Source organism: Amia ocellicauda, chromosome 18 (genome assembly GCF_036373705.1).
Source record: "Amia ocellicauda isolate fAmiCal2 chromosome 18, fAmiCal2.hap1, whole genome shotgun sequence".
In the NCBI taxonomy this organism is placed as follows: domain Eukaryota; kingdom Metazoa; phylum Chordata; class Actinopteri; order Amiiformes; family Amiidae; genus Amia; species Amia ocellicauda.
The window spans coordinates 3,481,462-3,502,412 of NC_089867.1; the positions used below are offsets into that span (position 1 = coordinate 3,481,462).

General features: G+C 47.2%; 1 protein-coding gene across 1 annotated transcript; it reads left to right on the plus strand.

Moving 5' to 3' along the window:
* Positions 1 to 1,226: 1,226 nt before the first annotated feature.
* On the plus strand, positions 1,227 to 18,637 carry LOC136714075 (stonustoxin subunit beta-like). The gene is made up of 4 exons (XM_066691387.1): positions 1,227 to 1,245; positions 1,331 to 1,437; positions 1,536 to 1,746; positions 18,108 to 18,637. Exons 1-4 carry the CDS (start codon positions 1,227 to 1,229, stop codon positions 18,635 to 18,637), a joined length of 867 nt encoding a protein of 288 aa, XP_066547484.1.
* Positions 18,638 to 20,951: the final 2,314 nt, after the last annotated feature.

The window sequence follows — 20,951 nt, forward strand, 5'->3', positions numbered from 1 at the left end:
GTCAAAAACTGTGTGTTCGGCCGTCTGGCTTAACATGTAGTATTGCCACCCACCAAGTTGCTACATTTACTTTGTGTATTTAGTTATTTAACTGTGCTGTCTGCACCCTAGTGCTCCAGTGCCTCAGCTCAGTTTTGGTTCCTACACATAAAAGACACTAGACTAGTCTCTTTTAATATATTTGTTCATACACATGTATTATTAGTAGTCTAGTTACTGTGTTGGTTTGCCTTTCAGGTCTTTTCCCTTCACAGCGTGAGAGCAAGCAGCGGCAGTAAATCCGAGGCCCGGCTGCCCGGCCTAAGCCTCGGTCTGTCGTCATAGATCTTGTGAGTAGCTCCTCCACCAGCTTGCATCCACACTACAGCCTGCAGCTGTGGCTGTAGGAGATCTTGTTCTCTCAGGTTGCTGGGATCAAGCTCTGCTTCACTCTCTGTCCAGGTAGCGCCACCTGCATGTTTCAGACCCTGCCTTTGGCTGGTGGCCTTTTTACCCATCTGTAAGACCCATGCAGCATTTGTCCTCCAGGACTCTGATGCTCAGTGCACAGTGCCTCTGATGCACCTCGGCGGTTCTTGGCATTGCTCCTCTGGACCCCGACGTTGCTGCTATGGCACAACCCGGTGATGTGTCCCTTGGTTCGACCCAGTGCCCCGGTGCAATAGCAGTGAATTTTTTTCTGAATGGTGTTGCCGAGTGGAGATGCTCTTACAGTGGCCAGTCTCGCTAGGCGCTCCACTAGCAAAAGCATTGCAGTTGCTGGTGTGCCTTGCTGTACCAGTGCTGATTGACGCCACTGCTTGCACACTCTGCTTGATTCAGTTTGTGTGTGTGGCACTCGGTGAGGATGGAGAAGTCTCACAAATCCTCCTTCCGTTTCTGCCACTGCACCACTTGTGGCCACCACATGCTACCTCCGGACACATGCAAGGTTCCAGCCACATCCTGGACACCACCAAGATGTCTCTGGGCTATCCATTTCTCCTAGTGATGGAACAGGACTTCCACTACTCCCTGAGCACCTCTGCCTACTCCACCAAGCTGTCTACTTCCACCAGACCTGCTGCCCCCTGCTCCAACTGCAGAGCACAGAGGAAGGCCTATGGAGAGGCTCCCGTGGGCCCCCTCCTCCTCTTCCTTGCCACCGCCAGCCGCAGCACCAGCACATGGTCCCCAGCTCTGCAGACAGAGCACGCGATGCTGCCCTTCTAGCCCTCAACACCAGAATGGACCAGATCTGCGCAAGTGCTCAGGCAGCCCTGGGGCAGTCAGCAGGTGTTGTGGGAGGACGGGCTCTCACTCACTTCACGCGGACTGTCTCCTACTCCAGCAAGTGACGGGGGGGCCTCGGGGGCACTGGATCTCCGCCTCTCCCCGAGCCCCTCCTTCTCCTCCTCTGGGGTTGCATTGATGGAGACAGTGACGCCTACAGTACAAGTACGTCTCCTTCTGCTTCTGCTGCCGCTACCGCACCTGCCGCAGCAGCCGCGCCCCTCCTGCCTGCAGTGCCCGTGCTGCGGCTTTGGCTGTCCCAGGCACAGCAAGTCCCTGAGGACTCACTTTTGGAGAGGGAGCAGTTCCTGCAGCTGGCCCGGGTTTATCCCATTCCACCTCAGGCCCTGCAGCACAGGCAGTCTGCGGCCCCCCAACCGCGGTTCCCAGGCCACAGACCAGGCCACAGGCCGGACCACAGCCCAGGTCACAGCCCCACCCACCTGCTGATCTCCGCCAGCGTCTCACTGACAGGCAGGCGCCCCCACAGGCCCCCTAGGCTGAGCATTCGAGTTTGCTGTTCTCCCTTTTGGCCTGTCACTAGCCCCACACACTGTTTCCAAGTGCATGGATGTCGTGTTAGCCCCCTTGCGTTGTCAGGGGGTCTGCGTCTTACATTTTCTAGACAACTGGCTGGTTTGTTCTCACTCAAGGGAGCAGGTTTTAGGTCGCCTCTTTGAATTGGGCCTTCGCGTCAATCGAGAGAAGAGCCGCCTGATGCCAACTCAGCCGGCACAGTTCCTTGGACTGCACCTCAATTCCGTTGCCATGCTTGCCACACTGGCGTCAGAGAGAGTTGCCTCCATATGCACATGTCTCTCCCTCTTCCGACTGAGAGCTTGTGTCAGGGTGTCCCTTTGCCAGAGACTGCTGGGCCTCCTAGGGGCTGTATCACAGACCCTCCTCCTCGGCCACTGCAATGGTGGTTCAGGTCATCTCCTCATGTTATGTCCGGACTGATGGTGAGCCCCCTTGGGTCTCATTTCCTGGCTGTGCAGTTTTTAAAGGGAGCTCAACGTCTGCGGCCTCCTCGCACCTCTTCACTGCCCACATGGCGTCTTGATGTAGTGCTGGACGCACTTTCCCAAGCCACATCTGAGCCACTGAACTCTTCGCTTCGTTGTTTGTGTGTTATGGAGCGTGGACACAGGGCCAGGCGCTTTCAAAGCAGTCCCTCTCACGTTGGATTGTGGACACCATTACCATGTCCTATGAGTCGACTGGGACAATGGTGCCTCAACACCTATTGGCCCACTCGACTCGAGGCGTTGCCACATCTTGGGCCCTTTTTCAAGGTGCCCCCTTGGCAGACATTTGGGCAGCTTGGGCCACGCCACTTACATTTGCCCGGTTCTACAGGTTGGATGTGACAGACCAGTTCCTTCCATTGGGAACCCGGTGTTGGATGCAGTCAAGCCCTAGTAGCCTATGGGCTCTGGCTCCTGCCTTTCCTCTCCCAGTCTGCCCCTGTTAAGTGCATTCTGATGGAGCTATTTGAACCACGTCTTCACGACTATGCCTTCCAGTCGAGCACCAACGCAAGCTGCTCCTGGATTTACTGACAGCCCTGTCAATGTGTTCCCAGGGTCTGTCATGCGGCCTACAGGCACGTTGCCTTACGAGGCCGCCCTGTATTTAGTTCGTTCATTATACATTGTGTTGCGGTGGTGCATGCGTCTGGCCTGTACCCCACTTTGTGTACATATATATACAGTATATATAATGTGTTATACAGCTGGACTGTGGCTCTGTCTGACCTATGCTGCATGGAGCTCACTGCCGCTGTTCCCAGCTCGAGGCGCTCGAGTTTCACTGCCTCGCTGTGTATATAGTTCCTTAGTCAGCAGGTCTGTGGCCCGCTCTGACTATGTAGCTGACTGACGCCATGGAGCAAGGAGACCGCTGCTGTTGTCCTCTAGTGGAGGGTGCTTGAACTTCTCCAGTGCCCCGCTGTGTACATAGTTAATTTATTCACACAATAAGAGCTGTAGTTGCCCTGCGTTAGCTGCGCTATTTGGCAGGTGTCAACTGCTCCTGTGTCCCACGTGTGGCGCATGAGCAGGCTCCCGTGCCCCGTGGTGTATATAGTTCATTTGTATGAAATCTAATTGTCAGCACAATAGAGCTCTTCCAGTCTGTACTATTCATTTGAGTTGGATGCTCCTGTGCTTCGCGTTGACAGCATGAAGGTCTTGCTGTCACACAATATGTACATATTGTATATTGTTGTTATCTTTCAAGTCGGAAGCACTGCCCAAGGGGGAGGGGTTTCTGCGCACTTCCGCGGGAACCCGATCGAAATGTCACTCTATCAAAGCTGCCATTGGCCCCTGCGCTCGTCACTCAGAACAGGTCCCTTCCCACTTCCTGTTCTATAAAACGTGACGTCAGCGCAGGTTCGTCCTCTTTTGCCTCTTCGTTTGACTCAGGAACGTAAACTCTCTGTGTCTGTGTTTGTAATAAAAATTCAAACTGCGTATTTCGGCTGGCTCACTTCATAGTGTTGTTCACCACCGTTTTCGCTACACATCGTCTCTGTCTTGTGTGTGTTTAGTTATTATTGATAGCTAATCCTGATTCTGTCCCGTCCGCATACCGGAGGTCTGGCTGCGCTTTCGGTTTCAGTTTCGTTCACAAGAAGAGCCTTTTAAAAATAATAATAATAATAATATATACACTCACCTAAAGGATTATTAGGAACACCATACTAATACTGTGTTTGACCCCCTTTCGCCTTCAGAACTGCCTTAATTCTACGTGGCATTGATTCAACAAGGTGCTGAAAGCATTCTTTAGAAATGTTGGCCCATATTGATAGGATAGCATCTTGCAGTTGATGGAGATTTGTGGGATGCACATCCAGGGCACGAAGCTCCCGTTACACCACATCCCAAAGATGCTCTATTGGGTTGAGATCTGGTGACTGTGGGGGCCAGTTTAGTACAGTGAACTCATTGTCATGTTCAAGAAACCAATTTGAAATGATTCGACCTTTGTGACATGGCGCATTATCCTGCTGGAAGTAGCCATCAGAGGATGGGTACATGGTGGTCATAAAGGGATGGACATGGTCAGAAACAATGCTCAGGTAGGCCGTGGCATTTAAACGATGCCCAATTGGCACTAAGGGGCCTAAAGTGTGCCAAGAAAACATCCCCCACACCATTACACCACCACCACCAGCCTGCACAGTGGTAACAAGGCATGATGGATCCATGTTCTCATTCTGTTTACGCCAAATTCTGACTCTACCATCTGAATGTCTCAACAGAAATCGAGACTCATCAGACCAGGCAACATTTTTCCAGTCTTCAACTGTCCAATTTTGGTGAGCTTGTGCAAATTGTAGCCTCTTTTTCCTATTTGTAGTGGAGATGAGTGGAACCCGGTGGGGTCTTCTGCTGTTGTAGCCCATCCGCCTCAAGGTTGTACGTGTTGTGGCTTCACAAATGCTTTGCTGCATACCTCGGTTGTAACGAGTGGTTATTTCAGTCAAAGTTGCTCTTCTATCAGCTTGAATCAGTCGGCCCATTCTCCACTGACCTCTAGCATCAACAAGGCATTTTCGCCCACAGGACTGCCGCATACTGGATGTTTTTCCCTTTTCACACCATTCTTTGTAAACCCTAGAAATGGTTGTGGAGTTGTGCCTAGGCAGTTCCCGTTAGAGCGTGACTATGGTCCTCGCTCCTGGACGGCTCAGGAGTGGCCCTACAGGGCCCCTGAGGTTACTGTCTGGAGTTGTGTTGCCGAGGTCCCCTAGTGGTGCACCTCGGGGCAGGCTCCCTTATCAGCTCGCTGCCTCCTCCCTTGCGACGGTTTTGTTATACAGTAACCCCTCCCCCTTGGGCAGTGCTTCCAACTTGAAAGATAACTATAGGTTGCGTATGCAACCCCGGTTATCTGAAAAAGGAAGCACTGCCCAAGGGTTGCAAGGTCGCGCGGGAGTCCAAGCTCCCGGCACAAGAGGACGAACCTGTGCTGACGTCACGTTTTATAGAACAGGAAGTGGGAAGGGACCTGTTCTGAGTGACGAGCGCAGGGGCCAATGACAGCTTTGATAGAGTGACGTTTCGATCGGGTTCCTGCGGAAGTGCGCAGAAACCCCTCCCCCTTGGGCAGTGCTTCCTTTTTCAGATAACCGGGGTTGCATACGCAACCTATCATTTTTATATGTATTCTGTTGTTTTTTCATTGGATCTGTGGCACTGCTCCTATTGGATCTAGGGTCCACTGCCATGATAATGCACGGAGGCTGCACAAGTTGCTTGATTGCCCGTGCCAGATATTGTGCAAGTAGATTGGGCCTCGCTCCTAGCTGCACGAGTAGAGCAGACGGCTTTGCTATTGTGAGTGGAGGGCATAAGAGTTGACCTCTGTAGCCCCATAAGAGCGTGACTACGGTCCTCACTCCTGGGCAGCTCAGATGCTGCCCTACGGGGCCCCTGAGTTTACTGTCTGGAGTTGTGTTGCCGAGGCCCCTAGTGGTACACCTTATCAGCTCACTGCCTCCTCCCTTACGATGGTTTTGTTATACAGTAACCCCTCCCCCTTGGGCAGTGCTTCTGACTTGAAAGATAACGATAGGTTGTGAAAAAGGAAGCACTGCCCAAGGGTTGCAAGGTCATGCGGGAGTCCTGGCTCCCGGAAAAAGAGGACGAACCTGTGCTGAAGTCACGTTTTATGGAACAGGATGTGGGAAGGGACCTGTTCTGAATGACGAGCGCAGGGGACAATGGCAGCTTTTACAGAGTGGCGTTTCGATCAGGTTCCTATGGCAGTGTGCAGAAACCCCTCCCCCTTGGGCAGTGCTTCCTTTTTCAGATAACGGGGACAACCTATCATTTTCATCACTGATGTAGGAGTTTCTAGGAGAATACAGGCTATGGCACCATGGGCTCCCCAACCCGCCGGTTGTGTATATGCACTTTTATATTTTGGAAGCGAGGTTGAAATATGTCCACACATAAAAAAATCCACAGTTTAGTTGTTTATTTATAGAAATCAGGAACATGAACCAAATACCTGTGTTTTTGAACTAGTACAAAGTGACGCTCTTGGCCCAGTCCAGAACATGTATAGAGTCGCCTGAACCGGGAATCTGCGAGCAATCAACTGGAGTCACACTACAAGATTTTGAGCACGATTTTGCCCTCACGACAAATCGGCACTGATTCTCACGACAACCAGCCTATGCGCATCCCCGCCACTGATGGTTGTGTAGTGTGAGATGGGCTGCGATGCCATCGCTTGCCCTCCAATCCGATCGTAAGCTTGTCGGAGCCCCTACGATTTTATTAAACATGTTTAATATTCACGACTCAATCAATCGATTAACATTACACAGAGACCGGCAGCAGCCAATGAGAGTTGAGCTGATTGAAGAATAAAAAAGAAACAGAAAGACTAAACATGACAGGAGAATAATATTTTCATACGTATTTATTATTATACTGTGGGATGGATATAGCCTGTGACTGTTGAGCTCTCACATCAGAGTATACAGTATCTGTAGAACTGCAGAAATCCACTGATCCCATTGGTGAAGCTGGACAGCGGACACCTGCGCTACACGAACTTGACCTGTAAATGTCCAGGTCCATGATTGTTTACCATTTCTTTGGATGGATCATATGTTTTTCTGTGAGATCTTGGGATTTTAGAGGTTGTGTTGGAGCTCCCCACGACACAGGATTTCAGATCAGTTGTGAAGTGTGTGTTCCCCTGTACTTAAGCAATCGTGTAGTGTGCGCTCCTTCACGATACAGAAGACATAAATTCAGTGCAAAATAGTTAAAGCCAGGGTATGCAATCCTGAGAGGCTAGCAGTAAGCAAGCTTGTTTTGAAAGCATAGAGCCCGCCCTCGCTTCAGAAGCGTCTCCAAAGCCACGCCCCCTCTATCACACATGACCACACTCACACACAGCAGAGTCTAAGCGCCAGGAGGAGAGACGTGATGGTGGAATCAATCACAACAGTTTCAGATTACCTTATGTCTTATTCACAGGTTAGACATTACAATAATAACGAGCATAAACAACTTATTTACATCAAGGTTCCACTAAGTGAAACAAACCTCCGTAACAATACATTACACACACACACAAAAAAAAATCATGATAAGTTAAAGTTATTCTCGCGGTCCATTCAAAAGCATCTGGCAGTCCGGATTTGGCCTGCAGTCCGACTATTGACTACTCCTAATGTAGGCTATATGTCCCAGTATAGAGTGTATGCATCTCTGTATAGAGTTTGTTCATCTTAGTACAGAATGAATGCGCATCTCAGTATATGCCTCAGTATATAGTGTGTGTAATACAGGGTGAATTATGTTCATAATGGTGCCTCATACACATGAATGGAAAACTGGTGAAGCACAATGGCCTGAACTTCACACAGGTGTTTACTACACTAAGGGAAAAATGACAAGTTTCCACAGAATCAAAATGACATTATGCTGTAGTTATCTGGGCTTACATGGATCCAGTCCAGTGCAAAGTGTCCAACTATTTACACCATCCACTTCTGTTCGGATGGTCCCAGCAAACAATACAAAAATAAAAATAACTTGCTTATCCTCTGTGAGGTGCTAGCCATATTGGGTTTCACATGGGCTATGTGGAACTTCTTCTTCACATCCCATGGAAAAGGAACCCCAGATGGCATAGTGTTGCAAGGGGTGCAGGGCAGGGGTGTAAAGTAAAGAAGTACAAATACTTTGTTCCTGTAATTAAGTACGTTTTTTGAGTATTTGTATTTTACTTAAGTATTTATTATTGGTGGCTACTTTTACTTTTACTCCACTACATTTATGAACAAAATAATGTACTTTTTACTCCACTACATTTCCTACAGACGACTCCGTTACTGTTGCTCACTTCCGTTAGGTCATTAATATGAATATTAAACCTGCTATGCTTCATTCTGCAGTGCCATAGCACCATTCATAGGTCAGTCACACACATTTTACCATTTGGGAAAAACAGTAGAAAGGTGGGGTCAATAGGACCATTTAGGTTTGCTTTCAAAGTATATGCCCACTATCAAAAAAAAAAAGTTTCACTGCGAAGCTACATGAACAAAATATATATCTAACGTTATAATGGGTATCCAAAATGAATAGTTTAGCAGTGCTAATGCTGGTGAGTTTGACGAGTTAAGGGAGAAACAGAAGTACACTGATACCCCGCTCTGAGCACATGGCACAGAGAAGTGAGTATTGATCTGATAGCGCATGTGTACCTGCATCCGAGCTGCAGTGCACTGATAAGTTGTGCTAGTGTACAGTATTGTTTGCTTTCTGCGATTGGAAATGCATTGTATTGGCATGAGGAAGTTTTATTTTAGTAATTAGCAGCTGTTTTGTGTTGCAAAAATCTTAAGCATTTGCGACCAAACATCTTTGTGCACTTTGAACTTAACTTCCTGTTTCCCCCTTATCATTACTATGCATCTAGTTCATATTCTCTGCCACCTAGTGACATACCATTAAATTGCAAATGTAAGAGAACACAACATTTCCCCTTTTGTTTAAAGAATTGTACTACCACACTCTAACAATGGTTTCAACTAAAATCTGGGTTCTAGTTATGACCTGGGAATTCTATCACCTGTTAACAAACAGTGCAAATGAATTATTAATATTAATTCTTTAAGTGCCGTAAGTGCATATGAACAGCAATAAATGATCGTTTAGTTCTGTTCCATGTTCTTATATAACATATTCCTTCAACCAGCCTGGCTCTTTCCTGATATGATGACTTACAGCTCTGGCTGTGTTACTACTAGTAGAAAGATCCACTAATCTCTGCTCCATTGACGGAGTGAAGCTTTCTGGCAGCACATATATGTGAGACGCATCCCATGTCTTTCCATCACTCAGTGTGTAGCTGTGTGGTCCTTTCTGTTGTCTCACTGTAAGTGGCTCATTAAACTTGGACTTGGACATGCACAGGGTTTCTAACACACACATAGCTTCCAGGATGAAGTTCAGGAGTCTTTGCATGTCTCTTTGCATCAATGTATGTTTTCATCTTTTGTTGTTTCTTCTCGACTCTCTTTCTCAACTCATTGTCCTGGTCAACTGGGAGCTTGGGCTGAACTGTAAGTTTGATTCTCATCTTTCTTCCATACATGAGCTGGAAAGGTGAAGTTCCTGTAGTCGCTTGTGGTGTTGCCCTATAGATTTGGAGAAACGCAGTGATGTGCACTTTCCATGGAGCATTCATGAATGCATTCTTTTAACACCCTGTTCCAACATTCCACAGCTCCATTTCCTTCTGGATGGTAGATGGTAGTTCGGATATGTCGTATATCTCTCTCCTCCAGGAAAGTAGACAGTTCTGTGGAGATCAACTGAGGACCATTGTCATTCACTATAGCCTCTGGAGTCCCTTTTTGGCTAAACACAGTTTTCAGGAAGCTGATCACTGTAGCCGAAGTAGCCTGTGGGGCAAAGGCAATTTCTGGCCACTTAGAGTAGTAGTCTATCATAGTAATGGAAAACATGCAGTCTGGGGGACCAGTCTCAAAGGGACAGACTATATCGATGGCAAATTTCTGCCAGGGTCCATCAGGCAGTGAGACTGTTGTCAGCAGTGCCGGAGTAGTTCTCGTTGTCTTGTCATTCAGTTGACAGGACACACATGTAGCTATGACAGACTGTACCAGCACATCCATCTTTGGCCACCAATACAAATCTCTCAGTCTCTGTTTTGTACGGACGGCGCCTTGGTGGCTCTCGTGAGCCAGGTGGACCATGTGGGAACGTAGGCTGAGTGGAACCAGAAGTTTATGACTCCCTCTCAGTATGAGTGACTCATGCAAGGAAAGTTAATTCCTCACCTGGTAGTATGGCAGGATATCTGCAGGCAAGTTGTTGGATGAAGCCGGCCACCCAGTTCTAATGTAAACACGTAGCTTACTCAGCTCAGGGCAAGAGGAACAGGCATTGCTGAAGTCCGACACTGGAACAGCATTTAGGAGAGTGGAGACAGCAGCAACAGTCTCTGGTTCCATTTCTGTGGCACTCTCATCATTGTAGGGCAGCGGTAGATGGGAAAGGCAATCTGCAGTGTGGTTCTGCACTCCTGGCTTGTAAACAATATCGTAGTTAAAGCAAAGTAGCCTAGCAGACCAGGGTGCAACTCTCATACCTGCACAGCCCATGCCTTTTGTAGCTAGGAGTGTAGTTAAGGCCTGGTGGTCAGTCCGTAAGGTGAACTTTTTTCCCCATAAGTAAGTTCTCCAACGTTCGGTAACCCAAATGCAACACTCAAGGAGCAGGAAGCAAAAGCTACAGTGCGTTCAGAGTTATCTGGGTGTATCTGTGTAAGAACACCTCCAGCTCCATAGTCTGAGGCGTCTGTTGACACGATGGTTGGCAGGGCAGAGTCAAACAGAGCAAGTGTTGAGCTGTCAATAATGAGAAGTTTGACCTGTTGAAAACTGTCTTGTGCATCTGTATTCCATTTGAATGTAGCTTCATGAAGCACTTTTCTCATAGGCTCCACAATAGTTGCATAATTCGCGATGAACTTGGCATACCATGCGGTCAGGCCAAGAAAGGACCTGAGAGACACAGCATTGTTTGGAGCCAGAGCATCTCAGATGGCCACAATGTGGTCATCATTTGGCAGCAAACCATCCTTACTGATGGTGTGACCCAGAAAACTCAGCTTCTGCTGGTAGAACTTGCATTTTTCTGCATTCAGACATAGTCCAGCCTCCTGGAGCCTGTAGAGCACTGCTTTCAGGCATGTTTCATGGGTTGAACGTGAGGACGAGTACACAATTATGTTATCAAGGTAGGCTTGTACACCAGATAGGCCTTGTAGCACAGTTGACATCATCTTCTGAAATGCTGATGGCGCAGAAGCTAACCCGTAGCAGACTCTTGTATCTGAAGAGCCCTTTATGAGTAATGAAGGCGGTCATGTCTCTGCTTTCCTCGTGCAGAGGAACCTGATGATTGGCATTTGCAAGATCAATACTTGAGAACATGGCTGCACCTCTGAGCTCTCAGTTATTAGGTAGCAATCAGTTATCACAGCCTTATTGGGCTCCCTGAGGTCTGTGCACATTCTTATTCTTTTTGATTCTTTCTTTGTGTTACCACAATTGGTGAGACCCAGGGTGAGGCATCAGTTCTCTCTATGATGTCAGCTTCTATTATTATTATTATTATTTTTATTTCTTGGCAGACGCCCTTAGCCAGGGCAACTTACAACATAAGTATGCGTTTAAACTCTGCAGAAACAGCATCTCTCACCGAAAAGGGCAGTCTCCTCAATTTCTGTTGCACAGGTTTCACATCCTCTCACACTTTTACTTAATGCACAAAGTTAGCAGCACAGCCAAAAGTAGGGCTATTAGGATCAGTTACCTTCTAGGCAGGTGCAGGTGGTGCAACCTTGGCTGTTGTGAAGACAGCGTCACTTCATTTCCAACAATGACCATTTCCAATGCCTGGAATAGGTCCAGCCCAAGCAATAGTGATCCTGACTTGACAATGTAGAATGAAACTGGAGCTGAATGTCCATCGTGTAATACATGTGTATCCAGGCGACCCAGTACTGGAATCCTCTGCCTGGAATAGGTCACCAAAGGCACTTTAATCTGTTTCAGAGGTATATTGCTGAAGAAATTCTGATACACATACTCAGGCAGCAACGAAACGCATGATCCAGTATCCACTATAAGGGTGAATTGCTTAGCAGTACCAGCAGTGCCTATATCTGCAGTACAAAGTATTTTTTTCTCTTGAGGTGCAGTCTCTTTCATGTATAGCACCGTACGCTCTGGTGTAACAGTTCCTCTGACATTATGCTTTTGACCTGAACGACATACTTTAGCAAAGTGACCAGTCTTTCCACATGATTTACATGTCATCTTATCAGCAGGGCATTTAGATGAATTTACCAAGTGCTTATCAGAGTCACATCTGTAGCATTTTCATGCATTTTCTGTCTTTGTTTGATGTTCAGTTTTTGTATATTTACCTGAACCAGTACATTTCTGTCTCCTCTTGTTAATATGCACCTCCTGTATAGACAGTTTATTTTTCGATTGCGCGCCAGCCTCAGGCACAGCTGATTCAACTTGGTTAGCAATGGAAATAGCCTTTTCTATTGTTAATTTCTCTTCTATTATTATTATTATTATTATTATTATTATTATTATTTATTTATTGGCAGACGACCTTATCCAGGGTGACTTACAACATGAGTGCAAAACAAAGTGCAAAAATACAGTTCAGTAGAGGCATCAGTCATTACAAATTCAATTTACAATTTACACAGGCAAGTACAGTAAGGGAGGTCCTTCATCCTGGATGGTAAAAGCTAAGTGCTGTCAAGATGTAGGGTCACAGTCAAGGGCTACGGGGAAAGGGAGCAAGGAGGAAACAATCAAAAATGCAAGAAGCATGATAAAATGCTGTGAAGTGCTATCTTACGGGGATCAAAGGACTAATATGACAAGTACTGTCTGAAAAGATGTGTCTTGAGTAAGCGCCGGAAGGAGGTCAAGGACTCTGCTGTTTTGACTTCGGTGGGAAGGTCGTTCCACCATTTAGGGGCCAGGGATGAGAAGGAGTGGCTCTGGAGGAAGGGGAGTGGAGAGGAGGTAGAGTTAGTCTTCTGGCACCGGAAGACCGCAGTGGTCTGGAGGGGATGTATGGAGAGACGTGTGTCTGAAGGTAGCTTGGTGCAGTGTGGTCGAGACAGTGGTAGGTGAGGGTCAATGTCTTGAACTGAATGCGTGCCGGTATCGGGAGCCAGTGGAGGGAGCAGAGCAGTGGAGTAGCGTGTGCGAAGCGGGGCAGAGAGAATACCAGACGAGCCGCAGAGTCTTGATGAGCTGGAGCGGCAGTTGCAGGCAGGCCGGCCAGGAGGGAGTTGCAGTAGTCCATGCGGGAGAGGACCAGTGACTGGATGAGCAGCTGAGTCAAGTAGTCGGTGAGGAAGGGACGGATCCGGCGTATGTTGCTCAGGAAGAATCTACAGGTGCGCGTCAGCGTGGTGATGTGCTGGGTGTAGGAGAGCGCAGGATCAAGGGTGACTCCTAGATTTTTAGCGGAAGAAGGAGAGTGTGGTGGATTCTAAGGGGATCAAGATAGGGAGGTCAGCAGAAGGTGAGGAAGAGTGGGGGAAAAACAGGAGATCCGATTTGGAGAGGTTGAGCTTGAGGTGGTGCGAGTGCATCCTGGTGGAAATTGCAGACAAGCAGGAAGAGATGTGAGAGGGGATGAGAGGGTCAGAAGAGGGAGAAGACAGGAAGATCTGGGCATCATCAGCATAGAAGTGGTAGGAGAAACCATGGGAAGCGATGAGGGGGCCCAGCGAGCGAGTGTAGAGAGAGAACAGGAGCGGGCCCAGGACGGAGCCTTGGGGAACGCCTGTGAGGAGAGGTTGAGGGGTGGATGAGGAGCCTTGCCATGTCACTTGGTAGGACCGGTCACTGAGGTAGGAGGAGAACCAGGTGAGAGCAGTCCCAGAGATTCCAAGGTCAGCGAGGCAGGAGAGGAGGATGGAGTGATCAACGGTGTCAAATGCTGCGGAGAGATCAAGGAGGATGAGGACTGAGGAGAGGGAGGCCGCCCGAGCACAGCTGAGGGAGTCAGTGACAGCCAGGAGAGCCGTCTCTATATGTGGAGCAGAGGGAGGCAGGAGATGTAGGAGAGAGTGTGGACCAATGGGAAGAGGGTTGACAGAACAAGTGCACATGGTGACGATGAATGTTAATTGGATGTTTGTACATGTTACTGTGGAATGTCAGAACTGGGTTTAGAATTATGGGGATGATGACCTTTGGTGGCTGACTGGGGAAGTGTGGGGTGAAGATATTACACTTTCCCTCTCCCAGCAGCTGTGCTCTTCTTTTCCCTCCTCCCAAAACCATTATGTTCTTCTGCCTTCTACCCTGTCCCTCCCTCTCCTGTACTCTCTCTATCCTCACTCATCTCTTCTCCCTTTCTTCCTCTCTCCTTTCTCTCTCTCCTGTTCTTATCTTCACCAGAATTTGGATAAGTGTTTTACCTATGTTTCATGTTTACGTTAATTAATGGTAATTATTCCCCATTATCCCTATCCTCTCAGACTCAAATCAGCTCTCTGTTGTCTTGTTTTTCTAACTTCCCCTCTCTTCCCTCCCTTCCCTCCCACTCCCCCTCCCCCTCTCCCCTTCCCCTCTCCTCTCTCTCCACTGTCCCTGTAATATCTGTCCCTCTATCCCTCTCTCTTCTCCCAGTTTTCCTCTCTCAATATTCTTCCTTGACATGACTAGATGGCAAATGTGAGCAGACAGAGATACAGTGCAGGTCTCTCTTTCTCCTCAGACTGTCCCAATTCCGTTCAGAAGATCTTTAACAGCGTGACAAGTTTTGACAAAGCATTTACAGTGCAGCAGAACAGTGCAAAAGGTGTTGCATATTAAATACATTACTGTACACAGATACATACAGGACAGTTACAGACAGATGACTTAATAAAGTGCTGAGTTAATATTTGGCCATTCCTATTTTTACATTGGATAGTATAGTAGAAGGCTTAGTAGCCCATAATAGTGAAAACAAAATACAAAAGACAAATGAAATAACTGTCAGTGTGTTAAAGAGCCACATGGTCTGTAGTCTTCAGCTCCTCATCATCACTTTTAATCATGAAAGGAGGCACTAATTTGATCACCTGTTCTCTTCTTTCCCTCTCCCTCTATCCTTCCCATTGTGTGCTCCCTCCCTCCCTGTCTAAGCTCCTACCTCCTTCCTATTTTTTCCAATCATCCCTCTCCTCTCTACCCTCAATCCCTGTCCTCTCTTCCTCTCCATTCTTCTTTGTTCTGCTCCACACTCTCTAGTGGTAACTGATCTGTCCTTCAGCTTCCCAAACTTTCATCACATATTGATGACAATAAAACATTATTGTTGCTACATACCAGTACAATCACCAAATAAGAGAGAAGGTTAGAGGCACCACTACCACTCTCCCTCACCACTCTCTCCCTCTCTGTCTCCCCCTCACCACTCCCTCCCGCTCTCCTGTCTCCCTCTCCTCCATCTCACCCATTTGTCCTTTTCTATCCAGAGCTCTTCTCCTTTCTCCCTCTCCTATCCCTCCCCACTCTCCTCTCACTCTTTCCCCCCCTTGTTGTTAACTGTCCCCCTCTTGCTTTTTCTCTGACAGTTTTCTTTCTCAGTTCCCATCTCCTCTGTCCCTCTTTCCCCCCACCCTCCTCTCATTCATTTTATTCTTATATTTCTTTAATCATCTCTTCTCTCCTCCTGTCCTCTCCCTCTGCTGCTTCCCTTCTCCTTTCTCTCCCTCTACACTCTGCACCCCTTCCTCTCTTCCTGTCCCCTCTCTACTTTTCCCTATCTTTCCCTCTAACTCTCCTTATTCCCTCTCCTTCTCCCTGCTCCCCTCTTCCTCTCTCCCTCTCTATCATACTGACACTCCCCTCATCCTCATATTCCCTCCTTTTTCTTTCCCTCCCCTTTTCACTCACTACCACTAATCCCTCCACCTCTTTTCTTTCACCCTCTCTTTCTTTCCTCTATATTCTTCCCCAGTCCTCCATTTCTTGCTTCTGGTGTCTCTCCTCTTTCTCCTTCTCCCCAATATATCCATCTCCATTCTCTACACCATTCTGCCCTTTCTTTCCTCTCCTCTCTGCCACCCTTAAGAACATAAGAAAGTGTTCAATAGAGAGGAGGCCATTCACCCCATCGTGCCCGTTTGGTGTCCCTTAGTAACTAAGTGATCCAAGGGTCCTATGTAGTCTATTTTTAAATGTTCCCAAATTTTCAGCTTCAACCACACCCTTGTCTCTCCCTCCATCTGCAATCATTTCCCTTCTTCCTCTCTCCCCCCTACTTTTCTTCTCCCCATCTTCCCTTTGTCTTTCTCTTTCAGCCAGTTGTTTTTCACATTCACCCCATCTCCTCACCTGCTCTTGTCTCATTCTCTTTCCCTTTACCGCTACACCCTAATTCCCTCTCCCTGTCCTCTCTCTCCTCTCCTGTCTCTCTCCACTCTCCTGTCTCCACCACTCTCCAACCTCCTCTCCCACACCTTCCTCTTCCCTTTTATTCTCTAAGTTTGCCTAATCTCCTCATTATCTCCTCTCTGTAGTCCTCTCAGGTGACATGGTGGTTAGTACTGCTGCCTCACAGAGCCAGGGTCCTGGGTTTGAGTCTTGGCTTGGGGTGACTGGCTGTGTGGAGTTTGCATGTTCTTCCCATGTCTACATGGGCACTCTGGCTTCCTCCACTGTCCAAAGACATGCAAGTTAGGTTAATTGGCTTCTCTAAATTGCCGTGTGTGTGTTGCCCAGCAATAGACTGGCATTCCTGCCTTGTGCCCTGTGCTTGCAAGGATCAGCTCTGGCTTCCCTGCAAACCTTACCACAACAAGCAGTTTCAAAGATGGATATATTCTTCTCTCTGTACCCTACTAATTATTAATATTATTTATGATTATCCTCTTTATATTTTATGCCTACCTGCTCTCCGTCTCATCCTCTTATTTCTCACTACCGTTCCACTTCCTCTTCCCGTCTCCATGTTATTTTGCCTCTCCTCCCCCCTCCTCTTGCAGCTCTCCTCTCTCCCTCACTGTGTGCATCCTCCTCCCTTTCTGTTTCTCCTCCCTCCAAACATTTTATTTCCTGTCTGATACTTCTTCTACTTACTCTCTTCATTCATCTACCTCTCCTCACCTCTATCAATCAACCTCTACCTCTATCAATATACCTCTTCCCTCTTCTACCTCTCCTCCCCTTTTCTCAATCTACCCCTCCCCTCTTGTCTGTCGACATCTTCATACCCCTCTCCATCTACATCTTCTCTCTTCTAACTCCTCCCTTTCTTCTTCTCATTTGCATATTCTTTCTCTTCCGTAACTATCCTTTCCATCCTCTCCATGAACTCCCACCTCCTTTCATCAACCTCTCTCTATTTACACCTCCTATCTCTCCCTCTCCTTTCTCCTCCTCTCCGTCAGTCTAGTGTAGAGGTGCACAATTAGCACAGACCCCCCAAGAAGCTGGAGGTCCTCAGTTTATTCCACACAGAGCTCTGAGTCACAAGCACACTGACTCCACAGAGTGAAGCTGCATCTAATATACTGTACAGGCTTTATAGAACACATCGTATTTTAATGTTTCCCCCCAATGCTATTCCCCACCACTGTCCTCCCTCAATCTTCCCCCTGAGTCAACACCATCCACATCCTCCACAGAACATGCATCCTTCCGCACATGTTCTCCTCGCTGTCAGCTGACCTGTCCATCTGCTTGCAAAGCCCACGTTACAGGAGGGTGAATGTCCAGGATCGATCCTGTGTCTGTGTGTCTGTCTGTGAGGATTTGTCCTCAGGCTGCAATATTAGAGCTGGAGAGAGACGTTATTCAACATTTCTTTAGCTCCTTCACCTGCCTCTCCCCTCCACCCTCTCCCTCCTTTGTCTCATCTAAATTCTCTCCCTCTCTTCCTTACCCCCTCCATCTTCCTCCATTCCTTCCCTGTCCTTCCTGTCATATCTTCCATCCCTCCATCTCTCCTCCTATTCTACCCTCCCTTCCCAGCTCTCACTTCCCTCCTTTTCCTGAATCTCTCCATCTCACTCTTCTCCCCCTACTTTTCCTTTCATCACCCCCCTCTCCATTTCCTCTAGTCTCACTCTGTTCCTCTTCTTCTCTGATGATGATTATCATTATTATTGTTATTATTATTATTATTATTATTATTATTATTATTATTATTATTACTGGACTCCAGTTGTGCTCCAGTTGATTCTAGTGCAGATGTTCTCTCTTCTCTTCTCCCTCTTGTCTGCAGATGCCTGTCGACTCACATTGGACCCCAACACAGCGCACAGACACCTGTCTCTGTCTGAGAGGAACAGAAAGGTCACATGGGAGACAGAAGAGTCACCCCCTGATCATCCAGAGAGATTTGACTGGTGGGAGCAAGTGCTGTGCAGAGAGGGTCTGACTGGCTGCTGTTACTGGGAGGTTGAGTGCAATGGGGGGTTCAATGAAGTAGGAGTCACATATAAAGGAATCATCAGGAAAGGAAGTGGTGAGGACTGTCAGCTTGGATGCAATGACAAGTCCTGGAGTTTGGAGTGCTGGGGTTCCAGTTGCACAGCCCGGCACAATAACAATGAGACTGCCATACCTGTCCCCCCACCCCACAGAGTAGCAGTGTATCTGGACTGGCCAGCCAGCACTCTGTCATTTTACAGTGTCTCCTCTGACACACTGACCCTCCTGCACACCTTACACAGCACATTCACTGAGCCCCTATATCCAGGGTTTGGGGTTTATGATTATGGCTCCAGTGTGTCCCTGTGTCAGCTGGAGTAGCTGGTGTGTCCTGTAAGAGCCTCTGTCCTCAGCGCCCCTCAGTGGAGTGAATGAGTCCAGCTGCTCTCCCCACAAGACCTGCTGCTCTCTCCCTCTCTCCCTGCAGGAGTCCCACAGCACAGGCAGCTCCCCTAGGGACACCCAAGTCCTGCTGACAAGGGGTGGACAAGCACAGCAGTGAGGCTTTCTGACCACCGGCCATCTCCAGGAAGCCCTGGCCAGAATGACTTATCCTCAGCTGTGTATCTAATCTTGAGCACCAGTGGTTTTGAGGTTTCAGTCCCAGTTTAGAGCTGCTTCAGGGGAGGCACCTCACCAGGTCTGCACTGATGGGACATTAATTAATTAACATTCATTAACATAGGAAATTAAAGTGTGAAGACAGGTATCGTGCTGGAGGCAAAGCTGTTCCGAGCCTGCTGGGTCTTTGTGCTCAGGAACCTTATTTGAAAGGTTTGCCATCACCTTTCCCCAACTTGTTGGCTTTGCCTCCAGCATGATACTTGTCTTCACACTTTCCTTTCCTATGTTAATTAATGTTAATTAATTAATGTCCCATCAGTGCAGACCTGGTGAGGTGCCTCCCCTGAAGCAGCTCTGAACTGGGACTAAAGCCTCAAAAACAATAGTACTTCCCACCGAAGTCAAAACACCAGAGTCCTTGACCTCCTTCCGGTGCTTACTTAAGACACATCTTTTCAGACAGTACTTGTAATATTAATCCCTGTAAGATAGCACTTCACAGCATTTCTTGCATTACTATTACTTGTATTATTGATTGATTTCCCCATTGCTCCCTTTCCCATAGCCCTTGACTGTGACCTTGACAGAACTTAGCTTTTACTTTCCAGGATGTAGGACCTCACTTACTGTACTTACCTGTGTAAATTGGAAGTTGTAAAATTTATCATACTTAGAATTGCTTTAATGTAAATTTTAATTTGTAATGTTTGATGCCTTGTACTTAATGGTATTCTGGCACTTTGTATTGCACTTTTGTTGTAAGTCGCCCTGGATAAGGGCATCTGCCAAGTAATAATAATAATAATAATAATAATAATAATAATAATAATAATAATAATAACAGGATCTGAAGAGAGAAGAATCAATCTAACAGGCTTCTAACTTCTCTCTTCCTGCATGTGCTGCATCCCACTAACGTGCAAAGGACATTAAACTCTCCCATATATTAAGCCCAGTTTTCTTGAATTAACATAATATGTAACTTCATAGGTATCGTTGTGTGTTTGGTTATTAAATAAAATGAGTTATCACACCATTTATTAGTAATACATTTTTGATTAATTGTAATTCTATGACACCGTCACTGTCTTACTCAGTTCAAGAAGTGATTATATAATCTCAGGGCACATCTCTCATAAATCACTTCCACTTCACAGGCAGAGCACAATTATCTATGCACGAATTAGGTATAAGCTCAAAACACTCAAAGCTATTCATGAGGGGACCAATCAGAATCAGGGCATAATCAATATTGAAAATCGTAAATCTGATAAAGACAATACCCGATACCTGAACTTGGCAGTTGTGGGAATTGGCAATTTGCACTTGAGTAGAATGGTGGGCTCCATAGGCATTGCCAGCTATTTTATGGCATGTGACGTCACTTGTTTATTATTCCTACGTCATATCCGGACAGAAGTGTACACCCATATCGCCCTAATTCCCCACGATGACCCCCCTTCATCTATCGACCTACCCCCCTCCTTCTAGCCCAGAAGTGTAATCCCCCATGATCCCTCCCTGGAAAATCTCCTCTCTATTTAAGATTCAGCGCTACACAACACAGCTTTATTTCTCATCGCTTGAAACAATACAACCTTTTCAAAATGTCCAACAAAGTCAACAAGAAACCCAGTGATAAGAAAACCCGTGCTAGGGTTCCTTCACTCACCAATCTGAAGATTGAGCGGTCTTGGCTACTGACCAATGGTGAGCGACAAGGTTACCGCTTTAAAAGGGATCTGTGTTATGTCGGTGTGGAGCTTTTGCTTTGGGTGAGAAGGATGTTATATCGGAACCTTTTGAGAAAGTAATTGAATACTCTTATGAGGACTGGTTGAAGGTAACCATCTGGAGAGATGTTGGACATGTGGATAAGGCGCTAGAAGTATTGTATGAGGGGTCAAGAGAAACGGTACCTATGAGACAGGGCTTTGAAAGTTGTGAATGGGAAAACTTTCTGTGTTCCGGAAGAGTTGTTAAGAGTCTAACTATGACTGATGACCACAAGTTGTTGTTTAGGTGGACCGTTATTACAAACCCTATTGACGCTGTTGCTTTGGAGCAAGAA

What these genes read in the sequence shown, in the direction of transcription:
- LOC136714075 (XM_066691387.1), top strand. An exon ending in CAGTGACGCCTACAGTACAA is followed by an intron (nt 1,438 to 1,535) that starts GTACGTCTCCTT and finishes TGGCTGTCCCAG; the next exon opens with GCACAGCAAGTCCCTGAGGA. An exon ending in CGCCAGCGTCTCACTGACAG is followed by an intron (nt 1,747 to 18,107) that starts GCAGGCGCCCCC and finishes TCTTGTCTGCAG; the next exon opens with ATGCCTGTCGACTCACATTG.